The sequence below is a fragment of the Euleptes europaea genome, chromosome 4 (genome assembly GCF_029931775.1).
Source record: "Euleptes europaea isolate rEulEur1 chromosome 4, rEulEur1.hap1, whole genome shotgun sequence".
In the NCBI taxonomy this organism is placed as follows: domain Eukaryota; kingdom Metazoa; phylum Chordata; class Lepidosauria; order Squamata; family Sphaerodactylidae; genus Euleptes; species Euleptes europaea.
The window spans coordinates 16,071,593-16,094,497 of record NC_079315.1 but is presented as its reverse complement, the minus strand read 5'-3'; the positions used below and the strand labels follow the sequence as shown (position 1 = coordinate 16,094,497).

The following is a 22,905-nucleotide window of genomic DNA, read 5'->3' as shown; positions in this document are numbered from 1 at the left end:
TTCCATGTACTTTATATATATATTTTTGTACCCAGTATTACAGTATTTCAAACTAATCCAGCCCCTCCTAAGTGACCTAGTGAACCATCCTAAGCAGGTCCGTGTTTGTGTGTGTAAGTAGCCGACTTATGGCAACCTTGTAAGGTTTTCAAGGCAAGAGATGACCCAGCAGGGTTGCCAGGGCAAGATATTAAGAGGTGGTTTGCCACTGCCTGCCTCCGCGTGGGCTGAGAGAGTTCTGAGAGAACTGTGACTGGCCCAAGGTCACCCAGCAGGTTTCATGTGGAGGAGTGGGGAATCGAACCCGGTTCTCTAGATTAGAGTCCGCCGCTCTTAACCACTACACCACGCTGGCTCTCAAGCATGTCTACTCAGGAGTAAATCCCATTTTATTCTACAGGGCTTACTCCTCAGGACAGCAGCCTACTTAAGTACACACCCTCTGGAGAAAATCTCCATCTTGCTTTAAGAGGGGGAAAATGTTTTACAAGGATTGAACTACCTTTGTAAAGGTTCAGAAACATAAAGTGCCTGATGGTTTACATAAGTGGGACATGTAATTTAAGATCAATTCACAATAACAGGAGAATAAACAGATTTGTATCTATAGCTATGGGTCCTTACCTATAGCGAACAGACTTGTACATGGCTCCTGATAAGGCCGCCAGTGAACCAAACAGGGTTTGCCAGTGAACCAATGTTTCAACGGCCTTACTAATATAACTATGTTCGGCCTGATACCAATTCCCGCAGCCTTGAAAAGAAGTCCACAAAGTTGCTCATTGCCTGCAAAATGCCCACAAACATCTCTGCTAATAACAACCAGAATACTAATAGCCTGGAAGAAAAAGAGAACCAACTTCTTTCCAACTGATAAAAGTTTTTTTCCTGGCTGATCACCTGGAGCAGATTTTTATACACCATAGGTGAACAGGCCAAGGCCAGCAGGCATCCACTGGCCCCAATTCTTGAGATGCAAAAAGCCCTTTATATTCCAATTCTGGCCAGCTCCGACCAGACTGACTCAGCTCCAACGCCCAGTCCAGAAACCAGGAGTTGGCAATTCTCCATCAGAAGACAATTATCGTATTTATTCAAGTAAATATTACGCCCTACCCTCCACCATAGGGCCGAGATTCCACCCTGTCCAGGAAATGCTAGGAAATCTGCAACACCTTTTCAAAAGGGGGGAGAAAAAAACCTTTTCTTGCACAGAATAACTTCCTGGTGGAGTCCGCTCTTTATTTCTTAAAGGGGGGGGGGAATCAGCTCATGGCTCAGCCCACCCAGCCAACCTCACCAGATGTTCCCCCCCTCCCCAAAAAAAAACCGAATTTTGATCCAACAAAACTTATCCAAGGAAAAAGAAATATTTTTCGTTTCAGAGGTTGCCATTTTCCCCCTCTCCTCGGACGCAAAGGGGACCCTCCCTCTTTAATAGCATCCAGGAAGAACTGCAAGTCTATGTCAGATGCGTTTTGCAGAGATCCCCCCCCCCCCAACGCAGACCTTAAAGGGGCTGCAATAGCAAGTCTATGGTCATTTATGCACGGGAGGGTTTGCCTTGGATTTGCCCCTCTCTGGATGTACATTTTTCCCATCTGAATTCTCAAAATTCTGCATGGGGAGGGCTTATTTTTCAGTTTTGAGAATATGGGTGGGGGAAATGTGCATCTAGAGAGGGGCAAATCCAAGGCAAAACCTCCCGCGCATAATTGGCCAAAGTCAGATGTGTTTTGCAAAGACACCCCCCCCCAACGCAAACCTTAAAAGGCGCTGCAATAGCAAGCCTATGTCAGGTGTGTTTTGCAAAGATCCCCCCCCCCAACGCAAACCTTAAAAGGCGCTGCAATAGCAAGCCTATGTCAGATGTGTTTTGCAAAGATCCCCCCCCCAACGCAAACCTTAAAAGGCGCTGCAATAGCAAGCCTATGTCAGATGTGTTTTGCAAAGACCCCCCCCCCAACGCAAACCTTAAAAGGCGCTGCAATAGCAAGCCTATGTCAGGTGTGTTTTGCAAAGATCCCCCCCCAACGCAAACCTTAAAGGCGCTGCAATAGCAAGCCTATGTCAGATGTGTTTTGCAAAGATCCCCCCCAACGCAAACCTTAAAAGGCGCTGCAATAGCAAGCCTATGTCAGATGTGTTTTGCAAAGATCCCCCCCCCAACGCAAACCTTAAAGGCGCTGCAATAGCAAGCCTATGTCAGACACGTTTTGCAAAGACCCCCCCCCCAACGAAGACCTTAAAGGCGCTGCAACAGCCAGACCAGCTGCTCCGAATTGCTTTTTCACGGTAGCAGGTGCATCTTTGCAAGCCTCCCCTACCTTTGTGATGGTCATGCAGCCCGGAATTTGGGGGCGGGGGGGGGGAGGAGGGGGCGCAGCGGCCAAGGGCCGAGCAGCCCGCCCGAGATGCCGTCGCCTCCCCCTCGTGTCCCCCCCCCTCTCTGCAGCAAAGGCTTTCCGACGAGATCGGCACCACGCCTTCCTCCTCGTGCAGAGCCGAGCCTGCCTCTCCGCTTACAGGTGCTGCAGCAGGACCCGGGGATCGCGCTCGTGCATGACTCGTGGCCGGCGAGGCGCTTGCAAGACGCCGGTCGAGGAAAGCTGCTTCCCGACCCCTTGTTGTTATGATTATTATTTTTTTAAAGCATCCCACCTTTAACGTTGCAAAATAATAATAATAATAATAATAATAATAATAATAATCTGCCTGCTTGCAACGTGCGGGCTCCCTCGGGCAGGGTGCACGCTTGCAAAGTCACTGCGGAGTTACCCGCGAGCTGGAGAGGGCAGGGAGGTGGGTGGAGCTGCGGGAGGAAAAAGGGAGGAAAGGCCGAGATGCCCCCCCCCCTCTCCCTTCCTTTGTGTGCCGCCCTTGGGCCATTTATGCACGGGAGGTTTTGCCCGGGATTTGCCGCTCTCTGGATGCACGTTCCCCCCCCCCCATCCATATTCTCAAAACTCTGCACGGGGGGGTTTAATGTTGAGTTTTGAGAATCCGGATGGGGGGAAATGCACATCTAGAGCAGTGATTCCCAATCTTTTTTTCCACTTGGTAGCCCATTTCCATCAATTGTACCCTTCACGTTACCAAAACGTTTGTAATTAATATAGTTGCTGTTATTTTAAATTTATATTTCCACCGTTATTCATTCCCCCCACCCCCGCGTACCCCTAAATGTCCTGGTTTGTACCCCTGGGGCTACTGTCAAGAATATGCAAGCGTGCTATGATATGACAGGACAGCTGGTCGAGAAGGAGCTGTCAGTGTGTTAGATCCACTGAATCTAGCTGATGCAAGGGGTTGTAATGACTTGCACCGGCAGGGTGGACTGGATACAACCAGATATGGCCGGCAGCATGATGCAATGCTGCAGGTGGCCAGGTAATTATCTGGGGAAGCAATATGTATATAAGAGCACAGCCTCTGAGGCTCAGTGTTGGGGTGACTATACAGGGCTAAGCCGGAGGCTCTGCTGGAGAGTGTAAAGGATTGTAAAGTGTATACTGGACTTTTGTTGCACTTTAAATAAATACAAGCACTTTTATAGTAGCTACCGTCTGGAGGAGTTCTTGGACCAACTGATAAGCACGCTGTACTCGTGATAGCTACATGAACCCCAGGTTGCGAATCACTGATCTAGAGAGTGGAAAATCAAAGGCGAAACCTCCCATGCATAGAGCCCGATCCGGGAGTCTCGGCGGAAAAGGCGATGGTATTGTTGTTGTTTTTAAAGATTTTTTTATTTTCTTATTAAGTCACATTCAATTTCAATATTATCATCTTCACAGTTACATAAAATAAAACAATTTCAAACTAATCAGCCTAATCAGTGTTGACTTTTCTGACTTCCCCTCTCCCCTCCTCTATCAAATTAATATCTATATAATCCCCTCTGTATTTGTTTTCTAATTCATTATATCATTTCCATGAACTACATATTATCATCCTATATACTTTAATTATTGAATACTTCATCCTTTCAACATTGATCAATTGAATTAGATTAAATCATAGCCTTTAACATTTCCCATATTTAATTCATTTTCACAATATGTTATCCATGCCTAGGCGATGGTATTGTTGATGAAGGCAAGGATTTGGAGAGGCGCAGGCAGAAACGCGGTCCCTGCAGGGCAGCTCTCTGGGGGAAATGGGGATGCCGCAGCGTTCGCCTCCGGCGGCGTCTTCTCGGCACCTGGCGGAGAAAACACCCTTCTGGACGCCGGCCAAGGCAACTCCGGATTAAGGAAGGGCTGGATCCTGAAACCCCAGGGGTGCAGTATAAGCACATTAGCCGAGGTCTGTGGCCAATAATTCATGGAAGGCTTTGCACTGGATTTGTCACTCTATAGATACACATTTTCCCCATCTGAATTCTCAAAACTCTGCATGGCGGCTTATTGTTGAGTTTTGAGAATATGTATGGGGGAAAAGTGCATCTAAAGAGTGGCAAATCCAGTGCAAAACCTTCCATGAATAATTGGCCTGTGACTTTAGGCAGATCGCGAGAGGGGAGGGCACCTTGGCCATCTTCTGGGCGTGGAGTAGGGGTCACGGGGGGGGTGTGGGGGGGATAGTTTGGAATTTCCTGCATCGTGCAGGGGGTTTGGACTAGATGACCCTGGTGGCCCCTTCCAACTCTATGATTCTAGGTTCTCCCCACCACCACCATACGCGTGCACACCGCTAAGAAATGCTATTTTGTGCATTGCAATTTTTTTTTTAACTTTTGCAGATTTCCTGCTTCTCCCCAAGACGCTCAGCAATGTAGGTACTGGCTGATATGCTGGTACTAGGGTAGCCAGGTCCCTCTTTGCTACTGGTGGGAGGTTTTTGGGGTGGAGCCAGAGGAGGGTGGGGTTTGGGGCCCAGAAGAGAGGTCCCAGGAGAGCAAGTAGGGATGCCAACTTTGGGTTGGCTAAGTTCCTGGAGATTTGGGAGGGGGGAGCTTGGAGAGGGTGGGGCTTGGGAGGGAGGGACCTCCTCAGGGTATAGTGCCATAGAGTCCACCCTCCTCCAAAGCAGCCATTTCCTTCAGGTGAACTAATTTCTGTAGCCTAGAGGACATCTGTTATAATTTTGAGAGATCGCCAGGCCCCGCCTGGAGTTTGGCAAGCATAGGGGCAAGCTGCTCAAGGAAAATGGGGAGTAGTAGCCTCCCACACACACACAAACACACGGAGGCCAGTTTGGTCTTTGGGGGGGGGCTTGCCAAAGTGGTGATGGTGGTTTAACTATGCCACCTATGCAGCCAATTTGCTGCCCTCCCAGAGGTTGCCCAGATGCCAGGATGAGAGCTCAGAGGCTGAACGGTTCTTGGCGAGGAAGGGCTCTTTACTTCCATCTAGGGTTATTCCTTGGTTCCACCATCAACCAAAAGGGAGACTGCAGCCAAGAAATCAGAAGGAGATTGAGACTAGGAAGGGCAGGCATGAAGGAGCTAGAAAAGATTTTGAAGTGTAAGGATGTGTCACTGGCAACCAAGATCCAGTTAATTCATGCCATCGTATTCCCTATTACTATATGGGTGTGAAAGCTGGACAGTGAAGAAAGCTGATAGAAAGAAAATAGATTCCTTTGAAATGTGGTGTTGGAGGAGAGTGTTACGGATACCGCGGACTGCCAAAAACAACAACAGTGGGTTATAGATCAAATCAAGCCTGAACTGACCCTAAAAGCTAAAATGACTAAGCTGAGGCTATCATATTTTGGTCACGCCATGAGATGACAAGAGTCACTGGAAAAGACCATCATGCTAGGAAAAGTTGAGGGCAGCAGGAAAAGAGGAAGACCCAACAAGAGGGATTGATTCCATAAATTGAGCCACGGTCCTCAGTTTGCATGATCTGAGCAAGGCTGTCAAAGATAGGACATTTTGGAAGACTTTGAATCATAGGGTCACCATGAGTCGGAAGCAACTTGACGGCACTTAACACACACACATACACTTAAACTTTTCTCCGAACAACCAGGCAGAGAAATTTTACAAATGCTTGTTCTTCTTTCTTCTCCTCCTCCTCCTTTTTCTCCTCCTCCTTCTACTTCTCCCCCTCCTCTTTTTCAGGACACACATGACTAACAAGTCTATAGAGGCAGGTAAGGTATTACGAGTTTTTGTTGGCTGGAAGCATTTGGGTAGATTTGCAGGGCTGATGGTACGACAGCATAAGAAAGAAAGAAAACGGGGGCGGGGGGGAAATGGCAAAGAAAAGCGATGCAGTTATAAAATGAGTCCAACTTTTCTGAGCAAAGCGGATCAGGAATGGCTGCCAGCTGACCCTGAACTTTTCCAAGTCTTATTTTCCAAATATATATCATTCTTTAATTTGCTGCCAGACTATGCAACTCCCATATCACCGTTTCATGATAAGGTAAGAGTTTTGGATTCCAGGCAGGGAAGGAAGGTATTTAGCGAGTATAACTCACTGCATCTAAGCCTTCAGGTGCATATACATTTACTGCATCTCTACACCTGGAGCGATAAAAATCCTTTGTTGTTTGCCAGGAACCTGCTTGAGAAAGGCTGCCTGAGAGAGTGCGCCCCGGGGTCGTCTGGTTGTCCGTCTGAGTTCTCCGCAAGGCCCCAAACCAGTGAAAAGTCACCCTGAAATTTTATCTCATGCAGTTCTCCAGGAAAGCTGCAAATATTCAGAACTAAATTCAGTATTGTGCTGTAAGACCTTTCTGGTACAGAGTCCTTGAAATAGTCCCGGAGGCAAATTCTTGTGTCTGTAAAAAAAGAAAAGAAAAGAAAAAAGGTAAAGGTTCCCTGTGCAAGCACCAGGTCACTCCTGACCCATGGGGTGACGTCACATCCCGACGTTTACTAGGCAGACTTTGTTTGCGGGGTGGTTTGCCAGTGCCTTCCCCAGTCATCTTCCCTTTACCCCCAGCAAGCTGGGTCCTCATTTCACCGACCTCGGAAGGATGGGAAGGCTGAGTCAACCTTGAGCCGGCTGCCTGAAACCGACTTCCTTCGGGATCAGACTCAGGTCATGAGCAGAGCTTGGACTGCAGTACTGCAGCTTGCCACTCTACACCACAGGGCTCTTCTCTTGTGCCTGTGGGTATCATTATATCCAGAATTTTACTGACTGTTCCTGTTCTTAACTTCCACATACCCTATAAGTGTGTGTGGCAGGGGAATCCCATGGCATGCAGGAAAATCCTGCATTGGGTGTGGGAATTGCCCAGCTTCGACCTCAAAACCCCATCCCAGCTAGGAGTGGCATATGCCCACTTGCTGGAGAGCCAAGAAGGTGTATTGGATAAGAGCAGTGGCGTCTTCTCTGGAGGACAGTGTTTGATTCCCCACTCCTCCACATGAAGCTTGCTGGGTGATCTTGGACTAGTCACGGCTCTCTCAGAACTCTCTGAGCCCCACCGACCTCACCAGGTGTCTGTTGTGGCCAGTGGGGGAGGGAAGTCAATTGTAAGCCACTTTGACAGCACATTCCTGAAAGGAATGCTTGCGCCGGGCTTAGGAGGCAAACTAGCGGCGTCACTGCCGAAACCTCTTTTGACACTGCCGAAACCTCTGCCCGGCGCCAAAACCCGTACAACCCTCATAGGGTTGCACGGGAGCTACGCCAGCAGCTAAAAGCTGGCATATCTTAGAAATAAAAAGGGGTATACCTGAGCCGAAAGTGTTCGGGAGGCAGAATAACGTCGGCCCTGCGGCCAGAGCTGTTACGCCCCGGGAACACCTCCCAGGGCGCCAGAACACCTCCTGGCTCGCTGCACGCCGACACTGGAGCCACTCACGCTGGAGTGCGCCTTCTGGGCGCCAGCACTATGGGCCCCTGCGCCGGCGGAGGCCGTAGTCCACCTGATAAGGGCTTTGGGCCCATTTTTCAGGAATGGGCTGAGAGACTCCTTACGTAGAGAAACAGTGGGTTATAAAAGCCAAGTCTTCTTCTGCCACCCGTAAATATCTCCAGCAGCAAAAAGGAGGAGGAGTTGGTTTCTATATGCCAACTTCGTCTATCACTTAAGGGAGAATCAAACTGGCTTACAATCACCTTCCCTTCCCCTCCCACAACAGACACCCAGTGAGGTGGGTGGGGCTCAGAGAGCTCTAAGAGAGCTGTGACTGGCCCAAGGTCACCCAGCAGGCTTCATGTGGAGGAGCAGGGGAATAAATCCAGTTCACCAGATTAGCCTCCGCCGCTCATGTGGAGGAGTGGGGGATCAAACCCGGTTCTCCAGATCAGACTCCGCTCCAAACCACTGCTCTTAACCACTACACCACGCTGGCTCTGCATGGATACTATGGGTTGTACATGGGCGCTAGCCTGGCCAAGAGAGCCTGGCTCAGGTTGTGCAGTCTAACAAATTATTACATTATACGTTCCGATCCTGTTCTTGCTGAAAGTCTTCAAGGCGGTTAAATTATACCCTTCCATCGATCTGCAGATGAGAAAAGAAGGAGCCCTTTTGTGAGAGTTACGGGAGGGTGTGATTAGGCTAGAAAGCCAGGCTGTGCTAAAGTCCAGGAATGTATTTATTGCCACTCTAAATTTATCAGTATCGAAGTCCAAGCAACGTCATGCCCATCCATGGGAAAGTCCGTAATAAAACCCTGCAGCCTCTGTCGCGTGGTCACGCTGTTAAGGTGTGTGTTGCGACATTAGTGGGTTTTTTTTAACATGAGCCTAAAGTGGTAGAATTCAAAACATTTAGCTCAATTTTATGGTTTCTTCCTCTTATTCCCATAAACCATGAAGTCACAAGCTGCTGTCTCTCCACCTCAGCTAGTGTTCCCAACCTCCAGGTGGTGGCTGGAGATCTCCCACTGTTGCGACTGATCTCCAGGTGATAGAAATCAGTTCCCCTGGAGAAAATGGCTGCTTTGGCAATTGGACTCTATGGCAATTGGACTCTATGGCATTGAAGTCCCTCCCCTCTCCAAACCCCGCCCTCCTCAGACTCCACCCCCAAAATCTCCAGGTATTTCCCAACCTGGAGCTAGCAACCCTAACCTCAGCCCTCCCACTCCACCTCTAATGTACAGATAATTCTGATGTGTGAAATGCTTCCAGCCTTGAGGAAATGCACAATGGAAAATGCTAAGTATTATCACGACAGGTTTGAGATCATCATCAGGTATTCAAAAGAAAGGAGTCTCATGGCTGCAAACATTTAAAAAGTGTCAGATCTGTAGTGATAGAATATAAAATTTAAAGACATTCCCTTTTATTTTTATAATGTTAAGGAACTGGTAACTTATGGACTTGCCCTAAGATCATATAACTTCAGTTAGTTCCAGAATAAGGCTTACAGTGCATTCCTGAAAGGAATGCCTGCACCGGGCTTAGGAAGCAAACTGGCGGCGTTGCCTCCTAAAGAGGTTTCGGCACAGTCTAAACCTCTGCCCGGTGCCAAAAACCTGTGCAACCCTCATAGGGTTGCACAGGAGATATGCCAGCTAAAATACAAAAATAAAAAAAGGCGTTCCTGAGCCGAAAGTGCTCGGGAGGCCGACTAGCGCGGCCAGAGGCCAGTGGGAGGCAGCGGCGGTTGGGGAGCAGCACCTGGCCCTGCACACCGGCGCGGGGGCCACTCACGCCAGTGTGCACCTTCCGGGCGCCAGTGGTGTGGACCCCTGCGCCGGCAGAGGCCATAGTGGGCCTCCTAAGGGCTTTGGGCCCATTTTTCAGGAATGGCCCCTTAGAGACTGCCATGCAATATGTTTTAATCGCTGTTTCTATTAGATTTGTTTTAAGCCAGGGGTGGGGAACCTTTTTTCTGCCAAGGGCCATTTGCACATTTATAACATCATTCGGGGGCCATACCAGGTGTAGATCTCCGAGTGGGGGGGGAGAGGCTAGGGTTGCCAGGTCTCCGGCCACCAGCTGGAGGTTGGTAACCCCAGGGGAGGCCTGGAGGGCGTCCCCACTCCCCCGGTCCTCCCCCCTCCCAGGCGGAAGGGCAGCCAGCGGTGGGCCCGAGCAAACGAGGCGCCAGGGGGGCGCAGTCCGTGGTCAATTGGCAAGGGAGGAAGGAAGGAAAACAGAGAAAGAGGAAAAGGGAGAGAGGGAGAAAGAAATGGAAAGAGGGGGAGAAAGAAAATGACCGAGGGAGACAGACAAAGAAAGAGACAGAAAGAGAGGGAGAGAGAAAAGCCTCCCCGCCCCTACACACCCACACGCCGGCCCCACACGACCTGGCCCCAGGCTCCATGCCCTCCCCCCCCGAGTCCACAAAAGGCCCCCCAAAACCCGATCGGCTCCTGCGCACATGCTGTGCTGCCGGGAGCTGTGGGCCTCTTTCCCCCCTCCCTCTCGCTGCTCAACAGCCGACAGGCAGCAAGAGGGGCTTACAGTGTGCCCTGGCGGCTACAGGGGGCAGCGTTGGGGGAAGCATCCCTCCTCCTCCTCTCGCCGACTAACAGCCGTCAGTTGGTGAGAGGAGGTCCAAAGGGCGCCGGAGCGAACCTGCAAGCCGTGGCCCCAGGAACACCCTCAGGGAGGGCTGCCCTGCCTTGCCCCTCCGTGGCAGGGCCCTGGAGCTCCCGAGGGCCACAAAAAATGTCCTCAGGGGCCGCATACAGCCCCCGGGCCTGAGGTTCCCCATCCCTGTTTTAAGCCATTCCCCACTCTGTTGATCCGTCAGCAGACTCAGAAATACGACCGGAGTTTTATTGAATTTAATCGTTCTTTGGGCCTCACTCAAACGAAACCTCAGCCTTTTGACATTGTCGACACGGGTCACAACAAGATGAAACATGGACTTTGTTAGCATTGCCTTCAGTGCAAAGTTCGGTATGGACTAGAAGCTTGTCCTCTGTGACTAAAATTATTCCCAAGTGATAAAGGCTCAGCATAAAGAAGGGTGAATTATTAACTTTGGGAGCAGATTTGCAAAGGGGGATAAGGGGAGGGGCCGTGGCTCAGTGGTAGAGCATCTGCTTGGCATGCAGAAGGTCCCAGGTTCAATCCCCGGCATCTCCAGTTAAAGGGACTAGGCAAGGAGGTGATGGGAAAGACCTCTACCCGAGACCCTGGAGAGCCGCTGCCGGTCTGAGTAGACAATACTGACTTTGATGGACCAAGGGTCTGATTCAGCATAAGGCAGCTTCTTGTGTTCATGGGTTTATTCCACCGCAGAGAGCAGTTCTTAATAAAGAACCAGAACTGGATCATTTCCATAGCTATCAGCCTGCATGTCTTGAGCGATGAGAATTATGAGTCATTCCTCCTTGCAAAAGCCAATGGAATTATGGAAAGAAAGCTCAACAAAGCTTTGAGATGATTCCATTTTATAGCTGTCACAGTACCAACCTCTGCTTGCAAAACCACAGTGGCGTTCTGTACCCAGGGCAGGCTCAGCTCCACAAATGGCTCAAGCAGTCCTTTGGGAAAGCAAAGCTTTTTAGCATGCCGGTCAGAGAAGCAGTGTACAATCTGAAAGGTGCATCACAGGATCTTGGAGCTGTTAAACCATGCCCAGATGCAAAGTCAGAGAGCATAGCTACATTGCCAGCGTGGTGTAGTGGTTAAGAGTGGCGGACTCTAATCTGGTGAACCGGGATCGGTTCCCTGCTCCTCCACATGAAGCCTGCTGGGCGATCTTGGGCCGGTCACAGTTCTCTCAGCCCACGCGGAGGCAAGCAATGGCAAACCACCTCTGAATGTCTGTTGCCTTGGAAACCCTATGGGGTCGCCATAATTCAGCAGTTACTTGATGGCACACATACAGCTACATTGCACACAGACTGATTTAGCCATAGTTTCCTTCTGCCTGGGAACCTTTCCCAGATAGAAGGAACTACTCCATACCTCGCACCAGGCAAAGGAGAGCCAGCGTGATGTAGTGGTTAAGAGCAGTGGACTCTAATCCGGTGAACCGGATTTGTTTCCCCACTCCTATACACGAAGCCAGCTGGGTGGCCTTGGGTGGTCACAGTTCTCTCTGAACTTTCTCGGCCCCACCTACCTCACAAGGTGTCTGTTGTGGGAAGAAGGGAAGGAGATTGTAAGCCGGTTTGATTCTCCTTAAAAAATAAAAAAAAAAAGGTAGAGAAAGTCAGCATATACAACCCAACTCTTCTTCTGCTTTCCATCAGCGAAAAGCGCCTCAGATAGCAGAACAGAGCGACAGAATCCAATCCAGAGTCAATAGAGATGCCTTGAGCATTTTTTTTGGGCTGTCAAGTCACAGCTGACTTATGGTGACCCCTGGTGGTGTTTTCAAGGCATGTGCCTGCCTCCACATCACCCTGGTATTCCTTGAAGGTCTCCCATCCAAATACTACCCCAGATCAGATCTATGCTTGAGCTACACCGCACATAATTTCATACAGTCTTGCCTTATTTGTAGGTTAGTGATGAAGGAACATACTGTTGATAGCAAGTGTTTGGGTGGCATGGATATTGGAGAGGGATGGAACCGAACTATTTGACCAATGCACTAATTTAAAGAAAGAAATGTCCCACTAGGCATGGCCCATGCGGTCCTTTTGATTATTCATCTCTTTTGTAAAAGAACGCAAATAAAAAATACCCATTGTAGTGGAAATGGACACTGCTTCTAGTAATTGTAGTTTCAGGAAACAAGCATGGGCTGCATAAAACAGTTCCCCTTAAAATGAAGTTTGGAGGCATGTCTATAAAGCTTTGCTATTACTTGACATCCAGCGATTTCTCTGTACACAGTCTAAGGTGGTCCCGGTTTTAACTGGCTTGCTAAAGACGCCTGCAGTTCAAATTGGTATCCAGTAGAGGTCACTCCAGTACCTGCTGAGCAGACAGCCAAACATTTTAGTAAAGCAAGAAGTGGCTAGATTTGCAAGGATGCATATTTATGTTCAAAATATGCTACTTGACCTTTTTTCAACACGCCACATGAAACATGCATAGGATCAGGCCTTTTCACTAACACAAGAAAGGAACGCCTCCCAGTCCTCTCCACACCTAGGGTTGCCAGGTCCCTCTTTGCCACCAGCGGGAGGTTTTTGGGTAGGATCCTGAGGGCGGGGTTTGGGGAGGGGAGGGACTTCAGTGCCATAGAGTCCAATGGCCAAAGCGGCCATTTTCTCCAGGCAAACGGATCTCCATCGGCTGGAGATCAGTTGTAATAGCAGATCTCCTGCTACTACCTGGAGGTTGGCAATCCTATCCACACCCCAGGATGTGTGTGTGTGTGTGTGTGTGTGTTAAGTGTTGTGGCGACCCTATGAATCAATGTCATCCAAAAAGTCCTATCATTAACAGCCTTGCTCAGATCTTGCAACTAAACACCATGACTTCCTTTACAGTGTCAATCCATCTCATGTTGGGTCTTCCTCTTTTCCCACTGCCTTCAGCTTTTCCTATAGGGTTGCCAGGTCCCTCTTTGCCACTGGCGGGAGGTTTTTTGGGTGGAGCCTGAGGAGGGCGGGGAGGGACTTTGATGCCATAGAATCCAATGGCCAAAGCAGCCATTTTCTCCAGGTGAACTGTTCTCTATAGTCTGGAGATCAGTTTTAATAGTAGGAGATCTCCAGCTAGTATCTGGAGGTTGGCAAACCTATTTTCCTAGCATTATTGTCTTTCCAGCAAGTCTTGTCTTCTCATCATGTGACCAAAATACAATAGCCACAGTTTAGTCATTTTAGCTTCTAGGGACAGTTCAGGCTTGATTTGATCTAGAGCCCATTTATTTGTCTTTTGGTTTCCCCACTCCTACACACGAAGCCAGCTGGGTGACCTTGGGCAAGTCACAGCTCTGTAAGAGCTCTCTCAGCCCACCTACCTCACAGGGGAAGGGAAGGTGATTATAAGCCGGTTTGAGTCTCCCTTAAGTGGTACAGAAAGTCGGCATATAAAAACCAACTCCTCCTCCTTCTTGTCAACTTTCTTTATTGTCCAACTTCCACACCCATACATAGCAATAGGGAATACTATGGCATGAATTCACTTGGTTGCTGGCGAGACACATTATTTATATTTACTAATTTATTATTACAGCACAAAGTGGGTAGTTGTTAAATGCCATGAGAAAAAGAGGTCCCTTTCCCCATACTTATCTCACCTGTGACTCTTCTCAACGTAGAGCCATTTCTCTGGCCAGATTTAATGTTTTGCCATCCGCGCTACTAGAAGGCAGATTTCAGAAAATTCCTCTGTCTGAAAGGCTTTGCCCTTGTGGCATCAATTCTATTGAAACGGTTGCTCATGTCTTATTTTACTGCAGTTTCTACACAGAATCTCGTAACGAACTTTTAAGTCCATTGTTGCTTAATAGACAGAAAGTCGCAGATTCTTTTAACGTTTCCTATTTATTGAACAATCGTTCGCCCCATATATTGGAGACGGTGGCACAGTTTTTAAAGTTTGTTTTAAAAGCCCGTCAAACGGTTAATTCGATGGCAGTATCACAAACAGGGCTGGCTGGAGGTCCCTTTCCCACAGGACTTTGCAGCGACAAACCTTGACGGTGGTTTGGGTGGGGAAGGTGACGGAATGGTTAACCCAAAAGCTTCACAGAGAAGGAGACTTTGTGGGTGAGGAATTTAAAAGGGGAGGCACTGTTTTACCAGGTTGATAATTGCCCACATTTTATATGGGAGACATATACAGCCAGCATAACAACTTGAGACAATCTTACCAGATGTTTGTATAACTGGTAATATATTATACAATCAAAATACATGCCTGGTCTGAATATATTGTCTGTATATGTATATATGAGGAGCCCTGTGGCGCAGAGCGGTCAGCTGCAGTACTGCAGTCCAGGCTCTGCTCACGACCTGAGTTCGATCCCGACGGAAGTCGGTTTCAGGTAGCCGGCTCAAGGTCGACTCCGCCTTCCATCCTTGAGAACCCAGTTCGCTGCTGGGGGTTAAGGGAAGATGACTGGGGAAAGCAATGGCAAACCACCCCTTCAACAAAGTCTGCCTAGGAAACATTGGGATGTGATGTCACCCCATAGGTCAGGAATGACCCGGAGATTCGCACAGGGGACTACCTTTACCTTTCTTTCTCTTTCTTTCTTTTTTTCTTTTTCTTTCTTTCTTTTTCTGTCTGTAAATGTGTGCATGTTTTACATTGGTTTCAATTGACCACTGAGGAAGGCCAAACAGGCCGAAACGCGTCTGGCATGTGGTTATAGATATCAACCTTAGGAAATGCCTTTGTGCTGTTTTAACATTTTAAAATAACTTTTATCTTGACATAGCACTTTAAATAAATTATATTTTCATTAACTATATATTTTATTGATCCCACCCAACCTTGGGTACCCAGCTCCTGTTTTCTAGGTTGGGTTTCATTCCCCTCTTTTTTCTTCAATTGATCCATTCATGACTCCTTCGATTTTCTCTCCATCTTGGGCCCTCCCCACTTCTGCAATGAATGCGTGTAAAGTGCCCTCAAATCACAGCAAATTTCTATCCATAAAATCTCTGGTCTCACATTGGAGAATAGAAATCAACAGGTTTTAAGGAACTAAAGACGTACAGCATAATATTACTAGAGAGAAGTCTGAAAGGAGTTGGGCTGGAGATTGATGTATCAGGATTCCAGAGAGCCAGCATGGTGTAGTGTAGTGGTTAAGAGCGGTGGCTTGGAGTGGTAGACTCTAATCTGGAGAACCGGGTTCGATTCCCCACTCCTCCACATGAAGCCTGCTGGGTGACCTTGGGCAGGTCACTGCTCTCTTAGAGCTCTCTCAGCCCCACCTACCTCACAGGGTGTCTGTTGCGGGGAGGGGAAGGTGATTGTAAGCAGGATTGATTCTTTCTTTAAGTGATAGAGAAAATTGGCATAAAAAACAACCTTCTTCTATGTCAGATGGTGGTAGAAAGAACTATCCACTCAAAGCAGACTTAATGGCAACCCAGTGTGATTTTCAAGACAAGAGACGGACAGAGGGGGGTTTGCCGTTGCCTGCCTCTGTGTACCAACCTTGGACTTCCTTGGTGGTCTCCCATCCAAGTCCTAACCAGGGCTGACCCTGCTTAGCTTCTGAGATCAGGCAAGATTGGGCTACCTGGGCCATCTAGGTTGAGGCTATGTGTAAATGTGTGTGTGTTAAGTGCCGTCAAGTCGCTTCCGACTCATGGTGACCCTATGAATCAATGTCCTCCGAAATGTCCTATCTTTGACAGCCTTGCTCAGGTCTTGCAAATTGAGGGTCGTGGCTTCCTTTACAGAGTCAATCCATCTCCTGTTGGGTCTTCCTCTTTTCCTGCAGCCTTCAACTGCCTTCCTAGCATGACTGTCTTTTCCAGTGACTCTTTTCTTCTCATAATGTGCCCAAAATACGATAGCCTCAGTTTAGTCATTTTAGCTTCTAGGGTCAATTCAGACTTGATTTGATCTATAACCCACTGATTTGTTTGTTTTTTGGCTGTCCACGGTATCTGTAATACTCTCCTCCAACACCACATTTCAAAGGAATCTACTTAAATCTACACTGAAATCAGCAGGTCTAGGTTAGGAATGTAATTGCCAATAGTGATTGGTTTATTTTATTAAAAATTTTACATTGTGCATTGAACGATAACAGATCATGGGAGACAGACAATAAAATCCAGCCATCAAAACTTACACATCAGAACGAAACAGCTAAGCAGCAAGGCCATAGGGCTAGATAGGACTCACAAAGGCAACATAACTCTGTCTTCAGTGCCGCTTTCTGCCCACAAGACAAAAGAAAAGCATTTCTCAAGAACTGTTCTCACCAGCCACCTAACTGGATCCTTTGGCTAGGCAGGCCTCCTTAGGCACAGAACGGGGGCCACACCTGACAAGGCACTGCTGTTTGTTAGCACATGATATACCTCAATTGGTAACGGAGTGATCTGGTAATATTCATGTCTGGGGAGGAACATGTGGAAAAAAAGTGTTCCTGCAGGTAGCTTGGGCCCACATCTTGTAGGATGGTTAAAGGTTAACACTAGCTCCTTGAAATGAACCTGGAAACTCACCTGAGCCAATGTGTCTGGGAGTCTGTGTAATAATCCCGAGGAGTGGCACAACAAGGTGAACAGAATCACAGAAAAATCCAAAAAAATAAACCCTTGTATAAATACAATCCCCTCCCTCCAAAAACAAACAGAAGGAGGTAGCAACTACAGATAGCAGGGTCATCATTTATAGGGGAACAATTAAAATAAATTACGTACTTCATGGGCACCCTGTTAAGAAAGGATGTCCAAAACTCATGAGAAATCTCTTTTGGCTTCCCTTGAAACTGCTCACGTTATTTCACCTGCAGAAGGAATGTTTCAACACGGGTGAAACAACTGACTTCACAAAATACATTGTTTACCTGTCTCCTTGGACCCTGTCACTGGGAACTGCATGTTGAAACTCAGATTCTTAGGTATGCACGGGGTCCAATTCAGATCAGGTCTGTGCCATGTGAGAAGTGATTAAGCCTCCCCAAAATGCCATTTTTCCAACATGAAATGGCTGCCATTTGCCCTGTTGAGGAAACTTATGTGTGATCTATCAGTAACTCAGGGTGGTTCTCCCGGGCTGTTTCTGCTTGGGAAAATGTGCAGAGTAGAGAAGGCTGGTCCCCATCTCCCCGCATGCCACAGTCTTGATCTGAATTGGGCCTTCACACACCTGGGAATGAGGTTTCTACACGGAACCGCCAGTGTAGACAAGAGATGGGACAGATCCATAAACTTGCCAGGTAGTGAGGCCCCGGAAAGTGAAAGGGAGGGGAATCTAGGAGGGGAAGTGAGCATGTGAGATGCTTGTGACTGGTTAACCATGGTCAACAGATCAGGAAACATTACACCTACATCATCACCAATCTGGAAAGATCCAAACAGTACAATCTACAGCAGAAAGGAAGCACACGTCTGTATAAAAGTAACACGAATCAGAGAAGGTTTGGACACAAAGGAAAAGTGAAAAGTAGAGTCATGATACAAGGAAATGTGAATCTATCCTTAAGGGCCATTATTCTTTGCATAAATTGCTACGTTCTCTAAACAGCTGGATCAGAAGAGAACTGCGAGTGTAAATTTAAAAACATAATGACATTTTTTTCTGGAAGGTTTGTAATATGGAAGGCTACAGTCCGAAGGAACTGTAGAGGGGAAATGCACACAGAAGCAGCATCAGCAATGAACAGGTACACATGAACACATGAAGCTGCCTTCTACTGAATCAGACCCGTGACCCATCAAAGTCAGTCTTGTCTACTCAGACCGGCAGCGGCTCTCCAAGGTCTCAGGCAGAGGTCTTTCACATCACCTCCTTGCCTAGTCCCTTTAACTGGAGATGCCGGGGATTTAACTTGGGACCTTCTGCATGCTAAGCAGATGCTCTACCACTGAGCCACGGTAGGGCATATGGGCATTAAAGGTTCAGCCAAGGTTCAAGAAGGTGAAGAGGGTAGCTTCTCTGTTCTACGGAGCATCACCCGGGGGATTTTATTCTCCCTTATTCATGATGCTGGACCTCAGGGTCACCCAGCAAAGATGACTGACCTTAACTTAAAAAAAAGACAGTAGAATACAGTTCTTCGCACAAGTAACCAACAGTGCAATCCTTTGCACACTTAACCTGGAAAGTTAAGTCCCATTGAGTACCACGAGGCTTTCTTCTGCATAGATTTGTGGTTCAGCTCATGCAATTCTCTACTATAATATCTGGGGATGGCCACTAGCTTCAATAGCATTTTTAAAGGATCGGAGTTTTATCAGATTTTTTTTCCAGAGGCGTGACTGCTAAATAGAACCTCCATATCAAGGAGTGGTATACCTCTAAAGATCATATGCCAGTCAAGTCATGGACTTGTGAGTGAATCAACCATTATTGTGGACGGTACTGAGATAATCTGCTTGAAGTAGAGTGGAATGTAGAAAATTGCACGCAAAAAACAACAACCCAGGAAATGTGGTTTACCAAGTATGGTTACTAAGTGACTCAACAACAACAAAAATCCCCTTTGGAAGTTATACATAGTGGCATGTACTTGAACTGAATATAAGAACTATCAATATGCTTAAATACTTCAGATCAGCAACATAAACCATGGAGGCTGCTTTAAAAGTGCAAAAGAATCAGAAAGTTCAGTGCAAATAAAAATAGCTTCCAGGAATGTTATATCATTTAAATAAAGGTCACTGAACTGTATACATGTCTACGCAGCCACATGAAAACATGACTCCCACCCCCCACACGTGAACATTGTGGTCCTGATCTGAATCATGTGTCCCTTGGAATTAAATTCCAAGCATGAAACTCACAAGCCAGCAAAGTGGTTAGTGGCGAATTCGAATCTGGGAGACCCAGGTTCGAATCCCCGCTTTGCCACGGAAGCTTGCTGGGTGACCTTGGGCCAGTCACACACCCTCAGCCTAACTTACCTCACAGGGTTGTTGTGAGGATAAAATGGAGGAACTATGGAAGCCGCTTATAATTGAAGTTAATAATAAATAGTATGCGTGCATCTGATCGGGCAAAACAGGAAGAACCTGAGGAAAGTGTAATATGTCATCATGCCCTTTGTACACGGTTCAGTCTTTGGTAAAGAACAGGGAAGACCTCTGCCTGGAAACTTAGACAACCAAGTGGTGCTAAACTGGATGGACCAATAGTCTCATCCAATATAAGGCAGCACCTTCAGGTGAAAAAACAGACGTGAAAAAAACCTTAAACTGCCTCCAGCAAAAGCAGCTCTTCCAATCTAACTCACCCTTGACTAGTGTACCAACCAGCAACTCTGCATATTTGGAATTTCATAGGGCCGGTTTCCCAGCCCTTAAGGCAAACTTCGGCATATCTGACTGAGAACAGAACTTAAACAGAAGCTGGGAACAGAAAATTGGTACAGAATCCCATCTCAATCTATAATTAAACACGTGCACAGCAAACATAAACAGTCAGTGCATTAAAAGAAGAAGAAGGTTGGTTTTTATATGCTGACTTTCTCTACCACTAAAGGAAGAATCAAACCGGCTTACAATCACCTTCCCTTCCCCTCCCCACAACAGACACCCCCTGAGGTAGGTGGGGCTGAGAGAGCGTGACTAGCCAGAACAAACGTCTTTCAAAACACTGAGAAAAGCAAATGGCCAATGGCATTGCATAACCAAGCGCTTGCCGCACCTCCAACATGAATTAGGATCCTGGGCCAACACTTGTAGGGAAGGGAGCCCTTAACCATACAACAAGTTTGAACAGTGCCACGGTGGGGGAGTGCCGTTTCATTGGAAATATTAACCCACCATTTAATCACTTGGCAAGTGAAGGACTGTGCACAGATTTCAATGTTGGGTCAGGATAACGCGGAGAATTTTAATGCTTTGCAGCTTTTTGTGTGTGCGTGTGTGGCTGCTGTGGCAGCCCTACATATATTTACCATAAATGGCTTATTTGGATGAGCACCTGTATGTAGAGGGGCATCACAGACATGAATGGGGGCAGAAGGAAAGAAATACCACAGTTATGAAACCCCACAGTTTTTAAAGTGCTAAATAAACACAAGAATCCCCCCACACACACACACACAGATACAAGCCATCTGACTACTGTCAAGCAAGTAATTTGAAATCGGCTCATGTGCATCTCTGAGCGAAAACGCACAGTCGCTTTAGCCTCCTTTACTCCCTGTTTCAGCCAGGATTCAGCCGGGATCGAAAGCATGTGTTTCGCCAAACGTGCATTCGATCCTTGCTGAGTCCTGGCTGAAACAGGGACTAAAGGAGGCTAAAGCGACCGTGTGTTTTCGCCCTCTGTCTCTCTCACTCACAAACACAGCATTGATTCCCTGCTAGGAAACTTGAAAAGCAAAAGGAGAACATTTAACATTTTTTTAAAAATATAATCCGCTTTCACACATCCTGAACAATTCACTTTCAATCCACTTTAACAATGGTTTGTAAGTGGATTTTGCCATTTCACACAGGCCGTTTATGCTTGGTAATTAGCAGTGCGTTCCAGGCTGAAGTGCCCTGAGTATTTTTTAGTTTCTTCACGAACCTTCACTCCAGCCGTCACTGCGAAGCCGGTGCATACCTGGTTCGCATTTCTTAAGCGCCCCTTTAGCGCGACCTTTTGTATTTGCTCCGCCCCGCCTCGAAGCAAAGAACCATGAAAAATCACCATTGCTAACGGCTATGCAAACGAAGGAACGAAGGAGCAGGCGAGTGGGTGTGTGTGGAATGTGTTTGGCTTTCTCTTGCTTTGGGACAGTGAATAGTCAGTCATTTTAAAGTGTGGATTTTAAAAGGCAGCTTTGAGCGAGCATCAAAATCGACCCTGCATAAAGGGGCACAGTAAAATCCATCTGCAAAGTGCATTGAAAGTGGATTGAAAGTGCATTATTCCGCACATGTGAAAGCGTCCATAGACTTTAGTGTGCTAGGTGCCTATGCAAACCCACCCTAAAGTGGCTGGTTACAGTCAAGGAAGTTAATTTAATCGGAATGTACATGTTTATGCAGACACATTGCTGGCCTCCAGCAGGAAACGAGAAAGTGCACAAAGGGGAAAAATCAGCAAGGTACTGTTCAGAGATGGTGTTTAGCACAGTAAGGGTTGCCAACCTCCAGGTGGAGCCTGGAGTCCTCCTGGAATTATGACTGATCTCCGCACTAGAGAGGTCAGTTCCCCTAGAGGAAATAGCAGCGTTGGAGGCTGGACTCTTTGGCATCACGTCCCTGCTGACCCACCTTCCCAGTCTCTGCACTCCACAGGTCCCACTCCCCAAATCTCCGGGAATTTCCCAACCTGGAGTTAGCAACCCCTAAGCGCAATGGTCTTCAGCCTTTCCAGACTTGGGAGCCACTGAGCTGCCAACATGTGACATCACAGTTGTGTGATGAGAAGAGGAAGGGGGCCGAATTATGACCTCAGAGGTGTCAAGGGTCGAAAACGCATGGCTGTTTTGTCTTGCGATTCTCCTGTGAATGTAGCGAATCTCTGTTTTGTAATCGCATGGTGGTCTCCAATCTGCGGGAGCAACCCGCTTCCGGTGTGATACTTCCCGATTTTCCAATTCCTGTGTGGTCTCGAATTTTAAAAAATAATCGCTGCAATTGCGATTGCTTCCCTGTGCGTTTCAGCGCACAGGTCGACTAGCTTCCCTTCCAGCCCATTCCACTTTCCCCTCCCACTCCTCCCAGCTGGCGGGGGAGGGGAAAGCTTGCGCCCATTGCAAGCCAACACCTCCCGGCCCCACTTCCAGTACCAGGCAAGGCGGAGTGCGAGGAGGAAGATGTAAGCCAACCCTTGCCTGCCGGGGTTGGGGTGTGCAGGGTGTATGAGTGTGTGCACGCACCGCAGGGTTGATGGTGGCTTCTTCTCCTTGCCGCCTGACTCTTTTTGTTTGTCCTTCTCATGCGTTCATTTTTTTATCTTGGGATAGAAAAGTGTGAGACATGGGAGGGACAAACCAATGATATCCTAGCCATGCATTAACGGCCAAGGACAAGATCAACAACAGACCAAGACAGCCTGGGGCAGGAAACACAAGCTAAGCACCAGGGAGTGTACTCTGATGAAGAACAAGCCAAGGGTCAGAGCCGTGGAGAAATCCCCTCCACCGTTCAGTGACCTCACCTCACCATCTCAGCGAGTGTGCAAAGAGAAATGGGGGGACGTGGTACCCTTGCTCTCTATGCATTGGCAGTAGTAGTAGGTCCTTTCAAAAAGCAGCCCCCCAAAATGGCAGTTCTAGAGGGGCTCACAGCTCAGCAGCTGGGGTCTCCCCGAGTATCCTGACCCATGGGGTTGAAGACCACTGAATTACCAGAGGATAAAGACAATCAATTCCCCTCAGCAACAGCCCATTAGTAATTCTCTGTTTGGGTGCTGGATAACTAGAAGCCACACAGGACAAGAAAACTGAGCGATGGACAAGGGGGAAGGAACAGACCACTCAACGGAGACCTTGAACCGTACCAGAGCTGATTCAGAAAGACAGAGTGTACATTTTATAGCACAG

General features: G+C 47.7%; 1 protein-coding gene across 1 annotated transcript in view; it reads right to left on the bottom strand.

Annotated features, from left to right (window-relative positions):
* Positions 1-2,342, bottom strand: part of CORO2A (coronin 2A) — a 70,304-nt gene extending 67,962 nt beyond the window's left edge. The window contains exon 1 of the mRNA XM_056847952.1: positions 2,328-2,342. Within this exon, the coding sequence (XP_056703930.1) occupies positions 2,328-2,342 (15 nt within the window). The remainder of the gene's footprint in view (positions 1-2,327) is intronic.
* Positions 2,343-22,905: the final 20,563 nt, after the last annotated feature.